General features: G+C 38.4%; 1 protein-coding gene across 1 annotated transcript; it reads left to right on the top strand.

Moving 5' to 3' along the window:
- The first annotated feature begins 1,751 nt into the window (after positions 1–1,751).
- On the top strand, positions 1,752–18,131 carry LOC139133309 (uncharacterized). Its single transcript, XM_070699842.1, has 10 exons — positions 1,752–2,002; positions 3,834–3,968; positions 5,046–5,225; positions 5,685–5,945; positions 8,102–8,470; positions 9,116–9,358; positions 12,216–12,329; positions 12,787–12,999; positions 13,374–13,458; positions 14,952–18,131. Exons 1-10 carry the CDS (start codon positions 1,927–1,929, stop codon positions 15,811–15,813), a joined length of 2,538 nt encoding a protein of 845 aa, XP_070555943.1. The 5' UTR covers positions 1,752–1,926; the 3' UTR covers positions 15,814–18,131.
- The last annotated feature ends 334 nt before the right edge of the window (positions 18,132–18,465 follow it).

Genomic DNA, 18,465 nt, shown 5'->3' on the forward strand with positions numbered 1-18,465 from the left:
TTTGTGTTCCTTATTTTCTCAAAATACAAACTAGTCACCACAATATAAAACCTCAGAATTTTCCGTGAACAATCAGAAACGCCGGTTTGTTTTGAAAAGCAGGAATTATACCTGTTAATAATTTTATCTTTAAACAATATTTATCACATAAGAGTTACCTGTTGGTAATTTTATCTTTAAAACAATATTCATCACATGACCAACGCATTCATATGAGGAAGGCTTTAAGGCAAAATATATAACGATTAACGCGGCGGTTTAAAGTTTAATCATAAATTTAATGATTGGTATCGGGTGTGTCACCAAACTTGTGTTCGAGTTCCGTTATAACCAAAAGAGCAGATGAAGAGATGAGTTCAAAGAAGGAATCGTCAAAGAGGTCGCATACGGGGCTGCTAAGGCCCCGGATGATAGACACGTCAACAAAGAAGGGACGATCGAAAACGTCGGGTACAAGGCTGCCAAGGATCCCAATAAAATACACAAACCCAAGGAAGGGTCCTGTCCCGTCAACCAGCGTTTGCATGGCCCGGAGGCATTGTTTGATTGGGCCCCTTCAACAAATAAATACAAAATTAAATTTTTACCAATCTGACGCTTAGAAATACAAACACTCATAATTTTCCTCGAACAAACAAAGAAGGCCGAAGTTTGCTTTAAAAAGCAGAACTTATATCTCGCAATTTTATCTTCGTAACAAACATTAGATTTATCATAGGGCCAAAGAGTTCAGAAATGGAATTAAAAAAATGGACGATAGGACCCGTTGTCGCAGCATTTTGGCGAATTGAATTATTGACATCGGATGAGTCACCAAACTTCGAGTTCCGTTATTCAAAAAAAGCAGAATTGACCAGTTTTATCATTCGATTTACCAAGAAGATGATTGATCATCTCTATGACGTTATTACAATGACTTCTACGGTAATTTAAATAAATGACGTAAAACATGATAACCTTAACGTGGGTTCGGTAAATCATCGTACGCCTACGTACGCTGTGGCATTTGTGTCAATCCTAATATTCAGGAAGCTGTGTTCACTGAGTCCATCCTCAAGGACGGCCATTACGTAACACTAATTCCGCCAGGTCTATTTCGGGACACGATTAAAATGAAGAAAAAACAGTTACTGTACTACGGTGACCTTAAGGGCAACCGAGATATGTGAAAATTACATATTCATGAGCAATTGTCAAACTTCTGTCAACAAAATCCAAATTATGAACGACAAACATGTCGTTTGTAGGGCGTTACCCTGATTTTGCAGATGCAGCTATGATTTCCATGACATGACTGCCATAGCTGCATAAACGACTCTTATTCTGGAAGGAATGACCATAATTTGGCTAGTACAGCTCTAATCTCTGCAATTGTAATTCTTCTTACCGCACTGAGGTGAAACACTCATAGTCAAAACCATAAGTTTACCCTATTGTTTTAGACTCACGTTGCCATTGTGAGTTGAAATGATGGTGTGAGTCAATGAATGCAGAAAAGGTTCTTTGTAAGCAACTATATGAGAAAAAAACATCGTGTAATGAAATCTGCATCTTTTATAACATTATGTTTATTTGTGAAATACGCTCAAAACTCAGCTATAACAGCCGGAAAGTGGACCGAAATGAAGGTTTTGTTCCGTTGTTTTTTTCTTTTTCTGAACTCATGGGCCACCATACCGGTGACATGTCACGGGGTCTTCCTGATCACACTCTATGTTTGCATTAATAGAACATCCTGCCTTTTGGTCTATGAGTTTACCATTAATTACTGTCAAGGTTACAGGCCGTGTGCGGTGCAACACAAGATTTGTAAGACTGAAGTGAGAAGTTGGCCGCAGAATCGCCAGTTTTCGTTGATTACAGTAAATCCCATCTCAAGTCTATAGGATTCTGTTTCCCAAACGCTGGGTCTGTACTGGCTCACCGATGAATGCCATGTTCAAGTTTAGCTGTCTTCTGCACTTACTAGCTGTCGTAGGAGCTTTAATAGACGGCGCTTCGAGTAAGTACCTACGTCCGTGTTTTGTGTAGTGTGTGTTTATCAAACTAGTGGTGACGGCCTGTATGCTTACCAATATAACATGTTGAGTGAGGGGTTCCCTAACAAATATCGTACCAGATTTTATAGGTGTTTAAGTCAAACTTTCCAATCAAGAGATTTGCGTTATGTAATAGGTGAAAGTCTACTAGTATTGTGCTGTAGTTTAAGGAAATTCAAATTCCGGGCTCAATGTAAACGACAATGACTGCAGTTTTGCGTGTGCCGTAGAATTCTGTGTCGCCAACACCTTATGACTTTTTATGAGAGTAAAGTCAACCTACTCAAAGCTGCTCTTTAGATTTTTACGTCGCTAGTTCCTAAGCAAAGTGTTATAATTTAAACATTTTCAAGTTTCTAAGTTACCCGCATAAGGTCATGACATTTGCATACCAGTCGAGCTAAACACGGTCTGCCCTATGATATGCGCACTCAAACACCTCGTTTACGGTTCACCATTCTCAATAAGCTTTTATGAGTTTATTCCTTCAATTTACAGTTTGACTGTGTCAACATTTAGACAGTAGAGGGGTTAACGGTCTTTGGTAATGATAAGTCCACAGGCTTCAGCAAATCTAACTACGACAGTAATAATGAATATGCCGTCTTTTTGGTCAATTAATGCGTGTTACGGACGCTGGTGGTTCCGAAAATTTTGTAATTATTCACCCGCAACGGAGTGGTCTTATAAGAGGCTATAAGTAAGTGGCTTCTCGCTGTATCTAGATCATTACGTTAAAACGAGGCAAATTTTCGCCTGAGAGTCTGAAGTTGCAATTATCGTTCAACACGCATTGTGCGCATGCAAATTAATTCACGTTCGAGTATATGTTGACTTCTTTCAATTTGCATATGGTGTCTCCCATACGCTGCCTGTACACTGTAGTCCCACAGTGGAACTCCGGTTCCATGCTCGTTCCACAAAATTTCAAGATACCTTTTCCGTGACTTTTCAGGAAAAATGTCACGCTATTTTAGAGCTACGGGAGAAACTTGAACCAAAATCATCCCCTTATTCTCAAACTGGGCGAGATATCACAACATACGAGTAACGTCGGTGCTGTAACACTTCACTGTACTAGTCTATTATATATTGTGGTTTTTTACTTCAAACTTTAATTTGTGTTACTTTGAGTATCTCATTGGGTATTCTGATCCTTTCCTTGTTCTCACCAACCTTGTTGATGGAGAACAAGCCTCTCCCCTTCCCCTCCGGCATTTTCATGAATTGGGAACGTGTAGGAATAGACACCTGAGTTTCCCTGAGAATGCCAAGAGCGGCCGTTCCTGACATACGGACTATCGGAGGCCGCCTAACATGAGAATTGTTTACCAAAACATGCTACCATATACGCATTCCATGTCTAGATACATATGTATTCATTATCCTTCCCACGCCTGCCCATTATAACTTTTAGGCCACATTAGTGTAAGTTAAATTTAACATTACCAACGATATTCACTTTATGATAAGGGTAGACACAACACATTGCCATGGTCATATTCTCGTAAGTACATGTATAACAATGCGCCACTGACTTCTATCATTGTCGTAATATGTGGATATTTCGGTCCCACGAGGTCTCAACATTGATTGATGATTTGAATCAAACAAGAACTTGAAAAAGAATTTTTCCAGTAGTGTCTTTTGTCAAACATGACAACAGTCGGGGCTGGAGCGGAAGACAGCCGACAGTATAGTCAAGTTTAATTGTGCTGCCATTTATGCTAAATCATTTGACGATCCGACCGAAGACCCAGACTTTGAATTTCATCCATCTTTTGACCAAAATAGGTGCCTTGGTTCGACTCAGAGGCGGGGAGACTCCATTTGAAGGTCGTGTTGAGATTTTCAAAAATGGAGAATGGGGAGCCGTGTGTAACAATGGATGGGATATCAAGGATGCCGAAGTTGTCTGCAGGGAAGTAGGTAGGTATAAATACTATTGTTCCTGCAAAGTGTACCAAAAACGAAGAAGGAATTCGTTGAATTCAGGTGACCTCTTTCACCTGACAGACATTTTGTGACGATTGTGATCGTTTGGCTCTCGAATTCTCACGTACATACTCGAAAGAATATTTTAGGTACAGTCCAAAGACCTAGTCACTGCGACGCTTCCACAATTATGTCGCAACAGGATGAGGGCAATACGACAGGCGGGGATACGTACGGGATTAGTCCCTTGGCAATAGTTTGCCTCACTGCATAAAGTATATCCATTTTCTTATTAAAGGGGAAGTTCACCAAGGATGATTTTTACATATGTGGTAGCTCTGTGGTCATTTACCCCAGAAAAGCTATTTTCACCATTTATAACTCGCACGATTTTCTACGAAAATGATAAAAATAGTACAGGAAGTTGCCCATGTAATTTGAATCATGGGAAAAAAGCCCAAAGCTTGGAGCTTGCATCATGTGATATGGAAGGGACCATCTTCGGATGGGTATGGCCCCCACATTGTCCACTCACAGTAATACAGTAGTAAACAGCAACACAAAATCTGACAGTGGACAGTTTATTATAAGTGATTCACCGTTTATGCAAGGATACTCAGTATAAACAAAAGTTATGTAAATACGCACAGCCTGGTTTAAGCATGAGTGAGTGGACAATGCCATACCCATGGGAAAATGGTGCCTTCCATATCACATGATGCAAGCTCCAAGCTTGGGGCTTTTTTCCCATGATTCAAATTACATGGGCAACTTCCTGTACCATTTTTATCATTTTCGTAGAAAATCGGGCGAGTTATAAATGGCGAAAATAGCTTTTCCGGGGTAAGTGACCACAAAGCTAGCACATATGTAAAAATCATCCTTGGTGAACTTCCCCTTTAAGTCATTAGAGGCACGTACAGAAGTCTAATTGTCTTCAAAACGTTTGGAACTATTTAAACACGACGAACTTTCTTAAAAATAATTTTGTCATTCTTTGATGACCGAGGGGATCGTTACACTGTCCAACTTCATGCTAAAAATTGCTATTCCTGTCACTTTTGTGCTTAGGTTTTCCCGGTGCCATGCTTCCGAGCCCTGCCAATCACCCCTTCCAGAAGAGAGAAGACGGGAGTGTATTGATAACTAAAGTGGAATGCACTGGTACAGAAGACAGTATATCCGAATGCAGTTACAGTACTGATACAAGCGGCTGTAACAAAAACAAAGATGCAGGGGTATTTTGCAACTGTGAGTATAATCTCGCACATTGTTACTTGGAAAATACGTCTTATCCGAGCAGTAAACAGGCTAATTACCTACAATTTGCAGACGATGTTTGACTTTGATTGCCATCTACCAAGGCACATAAAACCAGAGTGCAAGATGGTGTTGCAATCGCTTTTACGTGGCAAGGGGTGCACGGTACCTGTAGTACATGGTATTCTCCCTGCAGCAAACACCCGTTCAATGGTATAAACTAAATCTCGCGGTGTTCGAGATACTTTGTCGAGCTTGATAATCAGTGCAATGATATTAAGTCGATGAGGGTTTGTGTTGAGTACATCACTTGGCACAAGTCTACGTAAAGTCCCTTATAAAATCCAGTCGATGGTATAATCAAGGAATGTATTTATGGTATTTATGTACCCTCGTTGCGTAAAAAAGGTTAATTTTATTTTTGCATCCTCTTTACTTTTCAACATCAAGTTCCAGGATATGTTGGATGCTTCGATGATGTAGGTTATGATGATGTTCCTCCTTCAAGAGACCGAACTATGACGATTCAAAGGTGCCTTAGTTATTGTAGAACATATGACACCGTATATGCGTCACTTATGGAAGAAAGTTGCCGTTGCGGAAATGATTTGCCCGACACCGGACACAGAAGCGATAATTGGAGCTGCTTCCATAGATGCCCTGGAGACATCACGCAAGCTTGTGGTAAAACACATAACGCTGTTTACAAAAGTGAGTTCATCAACCGATAGAAAATGTCAAATCATAAGTTAAGGCATAGAATGCGCTTCAGGGACAGATATATCAGACTCTCAAATTTATCAAGTACTTTCCTATAGTCTACGTTTTTTGGGACTCATTGTAAAGCCCTTAGAGTCAGAAAAATGTTCACCGCGTTTGTTTTTTATAATCATTTTTTTCTCCTTCCCCATAGAGTAAACACGGGTGAGGCAGCCTTTTGAATTTCAAAAGTCAGTAAAAGTGAATTTTAGATGATTTGTTTCTCTAGTACCAAAGTTTGCGCAGTGACCCCTGATTTTTATTCTTGAATTGGCAAGAGAATCGTTGGTTTTATTAGCTTATATTTGGTATATAAATACCAAAAAGAGCTTCTATGATGAGCCGGTAGCGTCTGTATGTATGTATGTATGTATGTATGTATGTATGTATGTATGTATGTATGTATGTATGTATGTATGTATGTATGTATGTATGTATGTATGTATGTATGTATGTATGTATGTATGTATGTATGTATGTATGTATGTATGTATCTATGTATGTATCTATGTATGTATCTATGTATGTATCTATGTATGTATCTGTATGTATGTATGTATGTATGTATGTATGTATGTATGTATGTATGTATGTATGTATGTATGTATGTATGTATGTATGTATGTATGTATGTATGTGGGTATGTGTGTGCGGATGTATGTCCGTCACACACAAAGGCTCCAATGCCGTCAAAGCTACCATCTCAGTATTTGGTGTACAGGTAGATGCAGGGGTTGAGATGTGACGTTGTTCAAATGAACACGTCAGTGTCAAAAATGTGCAAATGAGGTAAGAAAAATGGAAATCCTGCAAATATGCAGGAGTGGTGGCATGCCAGTGACTGAAACAGGCTATTCCACGGACCTTGAGTCATTTCCCGTCATTGTTTATGAACTGTTACATATTAACAGACCTGCTCAAACCATAGACAGTAGAGGGGGGAAGACTGTCTATGCTCAAACTAAGAGGGGCTAGCTGTGTTGAAACACCGTTCCTCCCATGGGTGGAGGGACGGTGGTTGAAACATTCTCTGCTATGTATGTTGCTAAAGTTTACCTCCAGTACCTAAAGTTTCAAGACCTTATTTACTTTTGTCATTCTTGTTTTTCTGGTTTTAATATTTCTTGTTTTTCTGGTTGTACTGTGCAGAAATCATTGTCATAACATCAACGTAGAATTTCCTGCACTGAACAGATAGAAACAACATTTATTGTTGATCTTAGGTACCCATACTGGTATGTACCAATTCTGATCAAATTTGAGCGAAACCGTATAATTGCGGTAATTTTGAAGGAAGTTGGAGCAAAAGCGTAAGTCTTTCACTTTCGAGGCACATACAACCTTACTCTAAAACTCTAAATTAAGTTTATTAAGTTTACAGTTGTAAAAGTGGCAATAAGCAGGAAGCTTTCCCATCTGGAATATTGTCTTTGTCGAAATTAGACAAGCTAGATATGGCAAGGGAGTCCGTCGAAGATAGGTATCTTTATATCCATAAAAGGTACAACATTAAGAAATATATGGCTTAACTTTTGGTGATATTATACCCGGACATTTTCGTATTCATATTTCAAGGATGTAAATTATTAGCTTCGAAAACAAAATATTCTTTGTACAATATACAAGGTTATGCTCGACAAATGATTTTAGGGCCGAACTAAAATCAAATAACATTGAAGAAGAATCCTATCACGATAGGTTTTCTGATATGATATTTTGGAGTAGAGCAAGAAATTGTACTTTACAACCAGAACAAAAATCATTGAAAATATAGGCAAATCATGGGACTTCAGTGTTTTTCGGCTTTTGTCACTAGTTCTTCAATTGGCTGAACATAAAGAAAATTGTGAGAGAACCATGCTTCAATGACAAGATTGATTTATACGGGTATCTCTTGAAATAATCGTTTACTCAAACACCATGAAGCATACGTACTGAACGATGACAACACGTTTTGTGCTCGTTTCTTGGGTGTCTGTTGCTCGCTTCAGACTTTCTGTAAAAAAATTATAGCATAAATCTTTCAGGGTCATTTCGGCCTGAACCTTTTGGTATGGAACCACAAAAATACTTGAATTGCCCCTCTAAATGTTTGATTTTATTCACAGCCACTCTTGGTGCCTGTGGAGGGAAGATGACGCAGCAGGAAGACTGGATACTTTCACCTGAGTTTCCCGGCAATTACCCATGGTTATGGTACAGTATGCATTGTAAGTGGCTAATACAAACCACTCGTCCAGGGACCAAGATTAACGTCATTTTGAAAATGCTATACCTTAGTGGCTTCTTCTCTAGCGATTCTATATCACTTTACCCAATCGAAGATAGGCCGAACAATCGAGTGACGCTTACCCGTTCAAGTGGAATTCGAGGTGTAGACGACTATGAAATTGGGGTGACGATAGATAATATACTATATATAGACTTTACATCAGTACCAATCAGTAGTGACACAGGGTTTGCCATATTTTACAAAGGTAAGAGTAAACTGCGAGAACAGCGAATAACGTATGCACCAAACTATGAAATCGTCAAGAAATATTTGGCTTTTATAAGATATTATTTTTGTCTCACAACGATTGCATATTTTAGCCGAGTCCGGTCAGTTGCTACGGAAATCAGCGACCATTGCCAAGTTGTACATACATGCCAAATGCTTTTCAACCACAATCTAGGGAATTCATTTGTCCAGGATAATGTGTCTTCAGCATAACAAATACAAGTCTGCAAAGGCCACTGCATCAAATATTTACAATGGTAAACAGAGCCATGCAGTTTGCTCTCTGTTTTCGACACAGTAATGGATATAACTTCAAAAACAACTCTTTATAAAGTGTTTCTCTGCGTTAAAGTATAGAAGTACGCTTTAGAGAAGCTTATAATAATAAGCTTCTTTAAAACGTACTTCTATTCTTTAATGCATTTCGACCAAAGCCGTAGCAATAGGACAAACGTAATACAAGTCACAAATATATCGATACATTCGACTTCATTAATTTCCATATACTTATATTTGAAACGCTTTTACGTATGCTCCTGCCACTAACAAAGTAAAGGAAGATGTAAATATTGTATGCAATGATTCAAATGCTGAAGATGTTTTGTGTGTTTTTGTTCAATAGCCTTTGTTCCAGAAGAGTGCAAAAACTCTGATTTCTGTCAAAACAACGGTACATGTTTCAACGATGGAGACGGTGACATGTGTGTTTGTAAAGAGGGATGGACAGGTTTGCGGTGTGAAGAGGACGTGTGTAAAAGTAATTCATGTCTTAATAATGGCACATGTGATTACATAAGCACTGGAGGGAACTATTCAGTTTACTGTTTATGTCAAGAAGGACATTTCGGAAAATTTTGTGAAGAAAGTAAGTCCTCTTATTGCTTTCTTTATTTTTCATGCCTCTAGATGTTCTGTTTTAGTACCAAACTCTAACAAACTCTCACAATTCTTACAGATTAGAGTGAGAGCAGTCTGTTAGCTTTCTAGACATGCTCATTTTCTTCACAATTTCCATTACGGTTACACAACTTGAAACCTAAATTAATATATAGTGTTTAGCAACCATGACAAACGCACACATTTTCCAGAATTCACTAGTAAGCTTTAAAGCTTCAAAAGAAAACAACTGATTCCTGTTTCCTGTTTATCAGACAATGTCTGAAGACTTTCGGCGTAACGTGCAACCAACTTTGTTTCAGCAGTGTATAAACATTCCTGGTCGATTGGTTTCATGTGAAACATCGTCACTTAATTTCATTAATGTTCGATTAAGTGTTGGCACAATGACACTGATACAAATTTCATTTCGGTAATAGTTGTTTTCATCGTACAGGTTTATTCCCATGATCACCAGCTACTTTGTACTCTTTATCGAATGTTCTAAGGTATTACTTAGTCTGAAACATGCATTTCTTACATTCCTGGCCACTGGGAGTGTGGGATCTATGGTGTGGGGAATAATCGAATCCCATACTCTCAGAAATCGTCTCACACTCTGCAGTTAATATTACACGAGATCTGATTGGATGATAAACAGCCTGTTTCGTCCACGCGCAAAATGTGATCAAATAGCTCGATGAGTAACGCACGGACCGGAACTACAAAATAGGCAGGTCAGAGTACAGTGGCAGACGACAGAGTTGTCACGATTTTGGATAATGTTGTACGTTTCCAATGTGAATTTAATGCATTTTCTGGTCATGTGAGAAAAAGAATCTCACTCATCAAGGACCTGGGATCGGATTTCTCACACCAGCTAGGGATATTTTGTCAAACAATATCCCCAACTCGTGTGAGAAATCCTTGGGGTGTGAGATTCTATTAATCCAACACTCGAGTGAGGGATCGATTTTTCAGAAATCAGAAATCTCAGAAATGTTACACGAGCTCTGATTGGATGAAAAACAGCCTTTCGTTACACGCGCAAAATACCATCCAATATCACGACGAGTAACACACTGACCGGAACTACAAAGTAAGGGGCTCAGAGAACGGGGGCAGACGATAGGATTGTCACAATTTTGGATAATGTTGTACGTCGTTGGTGACATACTCATAAAAAGCAGCCGAATTTTCCAAATAACTGGTGAATATAGGCCATTTTGAATATATAGCCAATTGTTTTTTGTTGGACATCTCGTCCGTAGCAGAAGTTGAAGTATCGGCAGTGGAACTCGCAACAGAGTTCGCGTTAGTAACATGGAATACCACGAAGTATAGGATAGTCGCTGATACAGTTAAACATACAATGTTTCCAGAGTGAATTGAACGTATTCTATGGTCACGCGAGAACAGTATATTTTGTCATAAGACAAAATATCTCCAACACTTGTGAGAAATCTGATCCAAGGTCCTTGGGGGTGTGAGATTCTATTATTCTCACGTCCCTAATTCGCTGGGAGTTTGAGAACACTACTGTGGAATTGATTTGTTTTCACACACTTTTTATTACCTGAACGAAACAAATTTTGTTTGATGGATGCTCATTGGTCCTTTACTGTCTCCACGCCCCACCAAGTCACCCCTATTATATGACCAATGTGTTGTTGTGTACTGTAAACCTGGAACTATAGAGCGGGCAAACGACATAAGTCAAAGTGAACGAGTTTGTGCTCTACCAAGAAGGTGAAAAGTATACGAAATTCGAAAGCACGATGCCATGTGTTAGTTTTACTTATTCATCTTCAAAGTATCATTACTAAATGCTATTACAACAGTGAATATAATAGAATTCTACTCCCTAATGGACTGAAATGGAACACAAGCGATGAGCATTCGTCAAAGAAAATATATTTCGCTCGCTCGACAATACAGAGTTTGAGAACAACTCGACCCAAAACTAATGTACAAACACTTCCAGAGTTCTAGGGACGTGAGAAGAAACTTTTCGGCAGTATTAACATGTTACTTACACTATTTGATATGGGCAAAGACGAGCTAATTTTTTCAGAGGGAATGATTTAATCTGAAGGAATTCATTATGAAAATGGTTGTTTCTCTCGTACGATAAGATATGATAACTGCAATTTTCAAAGGCATTTAAGGACATGAAAAAAATAATCCCACACTCCAATGGGCTGAGATGGAATATCTGACACTCACTAGACCGTCATACATTCGCCTCTGACTCGTGTTAGACAGAAATACCAAACACGTCTGAGACACATGGGGTGTGGGATTCTGTCAGTCTACTCTGTATATACAGTACGTTCATGAACATATATAATTTACGTCAGACATGAATATTTATTTTAGAATGTAAATATAATCTGGCTTTTAAAGGTATACGGTCACCTGTAATCTAAATATGCCCATATATGGTCAAATGGGCGTTCCTTGGAATTCAAAATGCCATGTGAGGGCGCTGTTTTTAAAAAGCGGCCACCCGCTTAAAATCTGTGATTGGTTAGATTTTATCTTTCCATGGTAATTGTAGCAAAATTAGAACAGGTGACAGTATACCTTTAATGATGAAATTGAATTTCATTTGGTATATCTGAAGAACCAGTAAACAGCGAGTCTCAATCATTAATCTGTGAAAATTTCTTTTCTGCAATAGACCTGGAATTGTAGCTGTAAGACTCCGCATTTACAAGCTTGGAAATTAAGGAAAGGAGCATCGCAAATATGAACGTATAAACACTTCGAATGATTTTAAGCTTAGTCAGATACAAAGTAACGGAATGAAAAAAAAAATCTATGTTTTCTTTCTCCAAACTTAGGAATCACCTGTGACAATATGACTGTCTGTCAAAACAACGGCACATGCACTGTAAAAAACAACACAATTCATTGCGACTGCCAACCAGGTTACTCTGGACTTCTATGTGAAAGTAGTAAGTATGGCTTTCTTTCATTTCTCTTGTACTATCAGTTGCATTGTCCGATGAAGAAAATGATAAAATTGTAGGACTAACAACACAGTTGCAGCATCTTATTAATGCCAGTATTTGAATATTCCAAGACGTATAATGCAGATAATTATTAATGGATAAACGTTATGATTGTAATATTGTTTTAATATATGTTGATTGTAATAACATTATTTAGGTGTCGCTACATCAATAAAATTTTCGCTCAAGAAGAGTGGCATACAGGTCAGTAAATAGGGCGAATATGATGATCTTAAAACAATAACAATTTCAAAAGAAAAAATTAAAATGACACCAACAAGTCTAGACTTGGTGACAAAAATTATATGAGTACTATTAATAGATATAAAGACAAAATTAAACAAGAATCATAAAAACATACTTTGTCTATGCGTCTGCCATTATATTTCCTACCCTCTAGATATAACTACAGTGTTACCGCAGCCGACAAAACAGACCACTGCAGTAATCACCAGATTTACCAGACCCGATCAACCACGAGTGTCTCCTTCGCCATCAAGCCTTAGCAACCCGCCGTCGACAAATACACGTCCCGGAGTCTCTCCAACAACGCTCGATGCACGGTCCACTCAAACTCGAGCATTTGACAAGAGTACGGGCGATAAATCTCAAGGTGATTCATTAATCAGGGAATGTAAAATCAAATGAGAGAGAGAGAGAGAGAGAGAGAGAGAGAGAGAGAGAGAGAGAGAGAGAGAGAGAGAGAGATTCACTGTTCTGGTGTACATCTCCTCTGTGACATTTGTCATTCACTGGTAAATGGAGATCTAACACGATAGTCTTCTGCATTCACTATATTGCGCACATTGCCCCCATTATACTCAAACTGTGTTTTGCATGCCATGATAGCAGGAGAAAAAAGAAAAGTTGGAAAAAACCATTGAAGTAGACTTTCTTATCAGCATGATGCGATGTTACAGTTTAAATCAAAATTAAGACTTAATATTCTATCCGATCTAGTATTGACTTTGCCTTATCTTCATACAGCAAGTATTATTGGTGGTTCAGTCGCTGTTGCCATGGTATTGCTTATTATTGCTGTCATTGCTGTCTTCGTTATCTGCAGAAAAAGGTCAGTACAAGTAATCAAATTTAGGAACAAGTTTTCATTTTGTGTTTGTTTGTTTGTTTGTTTGTTTGTTTGTTTGTTTGTTTGTTTGCTTGTTTGACGTTAAAGAATATAGGGCGTATACACGGCGTTTTGCAATAGGGCATTTTCTTGACCCCTGCACACGACCTTAGGGAGCCGTCATTATTTACGGCATGAGTGAGGGTGGGGGATGGCGGAGGAATTTCAGTTCTCAGTTTGCCAGAGACTGAAGACCAAAGAATATGCAGGAATGGAAAATGTGTGACCTTCTTGTGCCATTTCTCTAGCTGCCAGGTTCTAATGAAAAGACTGAATACGGTATGGTTAAATGTCAAATGGTTATTGAACTGAAGTAAATTAAAATATATGTTTCTATGATAATAAATGATGAATTCACAACAGTTCAGTTTTGTCCTAGATCCTGTAAAAAAATTGAGAAATTGATGTGTGCAGTGGTTCTGACTGGTGCAATCTGAGATGTGTTTTTGGTTTCTTTTACTAGTAAAACTGGTAGAATACCCTCAGGGGAAAGCAGAAGAAGGGTATTCTCCTCCCGCATCGAAAATTGTGAGAAATTGGTGTGTGGACTGGTGCAATGTGAGAGGTGTATTTCGCACAAAAAATTGAGTAGCCCCCTTCTTCCTTTCCACATTTTGAGCAAACACGCCCATTAAGGTTTCAATTTTTTGAGTAGCCCATGACGGCTCCCTTACATCCTGTGCAGAAGAAGAACCGCCACCACGGGTCTATTTCGAAACAAGTTATTTTATGTATTGACGTTGCTTATATATCCTGGTCTTTGAGTGGTAATAAGTATCCGAAATACATGATTTTCCTGCAAGAAAAATTGAATTTCACTTGAAAATATGCCAGCGCTGTTGGACTTAGGTTCATTGAACTGCGGAGATGTTAGACAGCGGTTCATTGAATTGCGGAGGTAGACTAATACAAAAATAAAGCAGGATATTAGGTCATGTGACAGCCATCACTATGGCCAGTGTAACAGCCATCACTATGTCCAGTTTGATTCGTTGATAAATTTTAAAATTCTAGTGAGAGTACGGTAATTATAATGAAAACGTCAGACCTCTAGCGCTAAAAACTATAAACATTCATCAGATATGTAGTGTTTTCATGGCAAGGACGAGACATCGCTAGAATGAATTTAAAGACTTGTTTTGCCGGCATTATGTGGATCTCGATAAGAAAGGGACGAGTACAGTTGTTGAGCGTGCGCATTGCAGGCAGTGACATATAATCCCCCATTGGGGTTACCTAAGTCTGACTTACAAACGGGACAAAGGTACAAGAACATCCCAGTCTCATGTTTGTCATTTATGCAACAAAAATCTTGTAGCCTGTTACTGCAGTACAAATTTTAACCAAAATGCCAATAATCGAACTTTAATACGACAATCTGAATGCCCCATTTGTCCTTTTGTTTCAATTGCTCACCACTTGTATGGCGTTTTCAGGTCGAAGGCTCCTGGGAGGAAAAATACGAACAATGAAATGACGAAGTTTAATAATCTAAGCTACGAAGACGTGTTGGAAATCAAAGAGTACCAAGTTACAAATGACAAGCAAGGGACAGATGTATTCCCTGGTAACAGTGGAAATGATGTCTATTACTCGAGTATTGATGATAAAAAAATTGCCAGAGATGGGGGCATTGTCGACAAGGCTTATTATAAGACAAGCAATGACACAGATGATAGGGCAGCTTTCAAAATCGGCTTCGTTGAGAATGTTGCATACGAGGAGAGCATGGCCCAAAACGAAAGAGATAATATGAAAGAAGGATTCGTTGATAACATTGCGAACGAGGCGAGCATTGACCCGGATAAAGGCAATACCGGAGGGGGTTTCGTTGATAACGTAATGTATGAAGCCACTATTGACCCGGATCAAAGAGCCGGCGGTGGCGCCAAAGACGGGTCATCTTTCGTTGACAATGTCGCATACAAGACTAGCACGGAACAAGAGGAAAGAGATAATGTTGAAGACGGATTCGTTGATAATGTCGCATACGAGACCAGCATGGACCGGAAGGAGAGAAATAGACCCTCAGAAGGTTTTGTTGATTGTGTAGCGTATCCACCCGCCACGGGTCGAGATGACGGGCATAGCTCTACAGACGGTTTCGTAGATAACATTGTGTATGAATCCAGCATTGGCAACGATGGAGAAGCTACCACCATGGAAGGTGTCTGTAATAATGTCGAGGGGCCTGCTAGTATGAACAAAGATCACGGCAATGGTTCAGAAAATGGAATCGTCGAAAATGTTGTGTATGAGTCAGCAGAAAACGACGAAAATAACTACGAGGAAATATGAATGATATATTTTTGCTGCTTGTTGACAGTAGTCAGTCTGTATCTATAAATCATTGTTTGTTTAGCGATATCTCCGAGAGACATTGATTTTAAATTGCTAGCGTTTTTTTCGCGTGGGAAGAGTTAATATTTTAGAAGATTTTAAACTTCTGCAAGAATAATATGGAGATTAATTCTGTATTAAGGAAGGCTGTCTCCTTTGAATGCGCTGGACGTATTAGGAGGCGAAAATGATTTACTACATACGTCCATGTTGTTTTTGATAATACAGTGATTTTCAATCCGGGTCAACCGTGGCTGCCGCCTTCAATCACTGGCTTTACCACAGGCTCGACAATCATTTCAATTTGGAGAATTACCAGTATCATAAAACCACTGTGTTTGTCTTTGGAGAAGATCGTATTGGACGAAAGTGCTTATGCGAACGTAATATGCGATTATTTAAAAATCATATATTTTTGAGTGTTTCCGTTCCGTACGTGGAATACATTTTTTTATTCCTTTCCCGAATCATACCGATGTGCCTCGTGATCATCTTATCAAACAGCATATACGCGTGTTATGTGCGATATCATTATGGATAACTGAATGTCTGTCCGACTAGAATTCGTGTGTCAACAATAACATTGTATAGGCACAATGCTTCTTGCTGGCAGGGCTGACACTCCGTCGTCAAATACACTATAACGAGAAGAATGAGAAGATTTCTTCTCATGACACGAAAATAGTTGAAATATTATCCACACTTTGAGCTATTATAATTGGCTTGAATTAATATACTCAAGATTGTAAAGGCAACATGGAAAGACAATCATATTAAAGTTATCTCGGTGATTGTTTTGCCATAAAATATCTCCACCGTCGGTTGTGGTCACAACAACTTCCTCAAACTATGATAATTTATGGATATCAGATATGAGGCACACACGGATAATTGTGTTATTACATGACCTGTGTGTTTTCCTAAACGAGCGAGCCCCAAGTTGGAGTGGTCGTGGGTTATGAGCTATTAGAGTATTTATTGTACAACTCTTTCGGAGTGACAATGGTATGTTCATATTACGAAATCTGCAAATGCCTACCCTTTCTGTACGGATACTTTAGAACCATACGATTATGCCTTCCCAAGACGACGTACGATAATAAGTTGTGCCTAAACTTAATTTTAGCTCTGACAAAAGAATCCTTTGATCGCAGATCCTTAAAGTGTCTTCCTGTCATGTTTTCCTCTCTGTGACATCGATAAGGTCAAAGTTTCAAGATAACAATTTATGAGTAATCAAGTATCAGATATGTCATTGCTCTAGCGAAAACCTTTAAACAATTAAATAACGTGATTTCCTGTCTGAGATACATGTATCTTTATCACAATTTTCACAAGTAATCCTGTTTGAGCAATCACGCATTCCATTGCCCTAGGGCAAAACACTAAGAATATATATTTAAAGGGAGCGAAACTATCGTTGGTTAATCTAAACACATGGTTTGACCTCACAGATACACTGTAAACGTAATTCGCCATGCAGGCGCCATCAACGATGTAACAGACAATTTTTTCAGTGGAAGGACTAATCGTGATTGTATGGAAATCAGCTCTATGCAATATTTTTACGAAAGTTGTTGCTGTGAACAGACTAAATGTGCCATTGAGAGTGAAATACCGTACGTGTACAATATTTCGCTAGCGAGTAACGAGTGATAATCATGAGGTCGAATAATTTATCACTCTCGAAAGGCAGGTAGCATAAACCTTTGTTATTTTGAACAAATGTACGCTATTCGGAGCACAGTCATTGCCAAAATGTTCTGTCAATATTACGAGACAAGACAACATAAGAAGATAGCCTGGCTGTTATATTAAGCAAAAGTGTTTGTTATTTTTTATTTTATTTTCTCCGAATTTTTTATAAAATTGTTGTTCCATGAGTCAGTCACAGTGACTTTAGTTGTTATTGTACTTTACGTGAGGGCAAAATTCTTTCTCTTAGTCTGAGTATTTTCAGTCAATCCACACTGTGAACACCTTTTATCACTTTATCTGTTTTAGCACTTTATCTCCAGGTGTCCATAAAAAGCTCAACTGGTGTACCTTCAGACTTTAATGGTATAATTTGAAATTTCAAGAAGTGACAAACGAAGTACCTAAAGATTTGTATAATATTTGCATGAATTTCCTTTTTCTTTACAGGGGGTAGGAGAGACGGGGAGAATCTTGATATCATATTAGTGACAAGTATTGCTATAAGTAGTAAAACTAGGAAGCAATGTTTTTTGCAATTTTAGTCTTAAACTGTGAGCCATGTTTACAATTAAAACTCTAAAACACAATCCAAGTTTCCACATCTTTATCCTTTTTTTCACCGCTATTGCCCATAAGAAAGTAATACCTATATTCAGTGAACAGCAGTTTTTTTTTCTATTTTTGCCTCAAGCTGTAAAATTTGAAAGCCGAAGTAGAGTCACTGATAGAAAATGTAACTTGAAGCTCTAATTATGGTACAGGTATTCACATGAAAAATGAATACATTGAAAGCATCACAAAGATATTTTGAAATAGTGCTACAGAAAACTTCGAAGTTTAAATGCGTAAAAAAGACACTTACAAAGTTTTTTCAGTTATCAATTCAGCATTATATCATATCAGCGTGTCGGT

Source organism: Ptychodera flava, chromosome 5, assembly GCF_041260155.1.
Source record: "Ptychodera flava strain L36383 chromosome 5, AS_Pfla_20210202, whole genome shotgun sequence".
NCBI lineage: Eukaryota > Metazoa > Hemichordata > Enteropneusta > Ptychoderidae > Ptychodera > Ptychodera flava.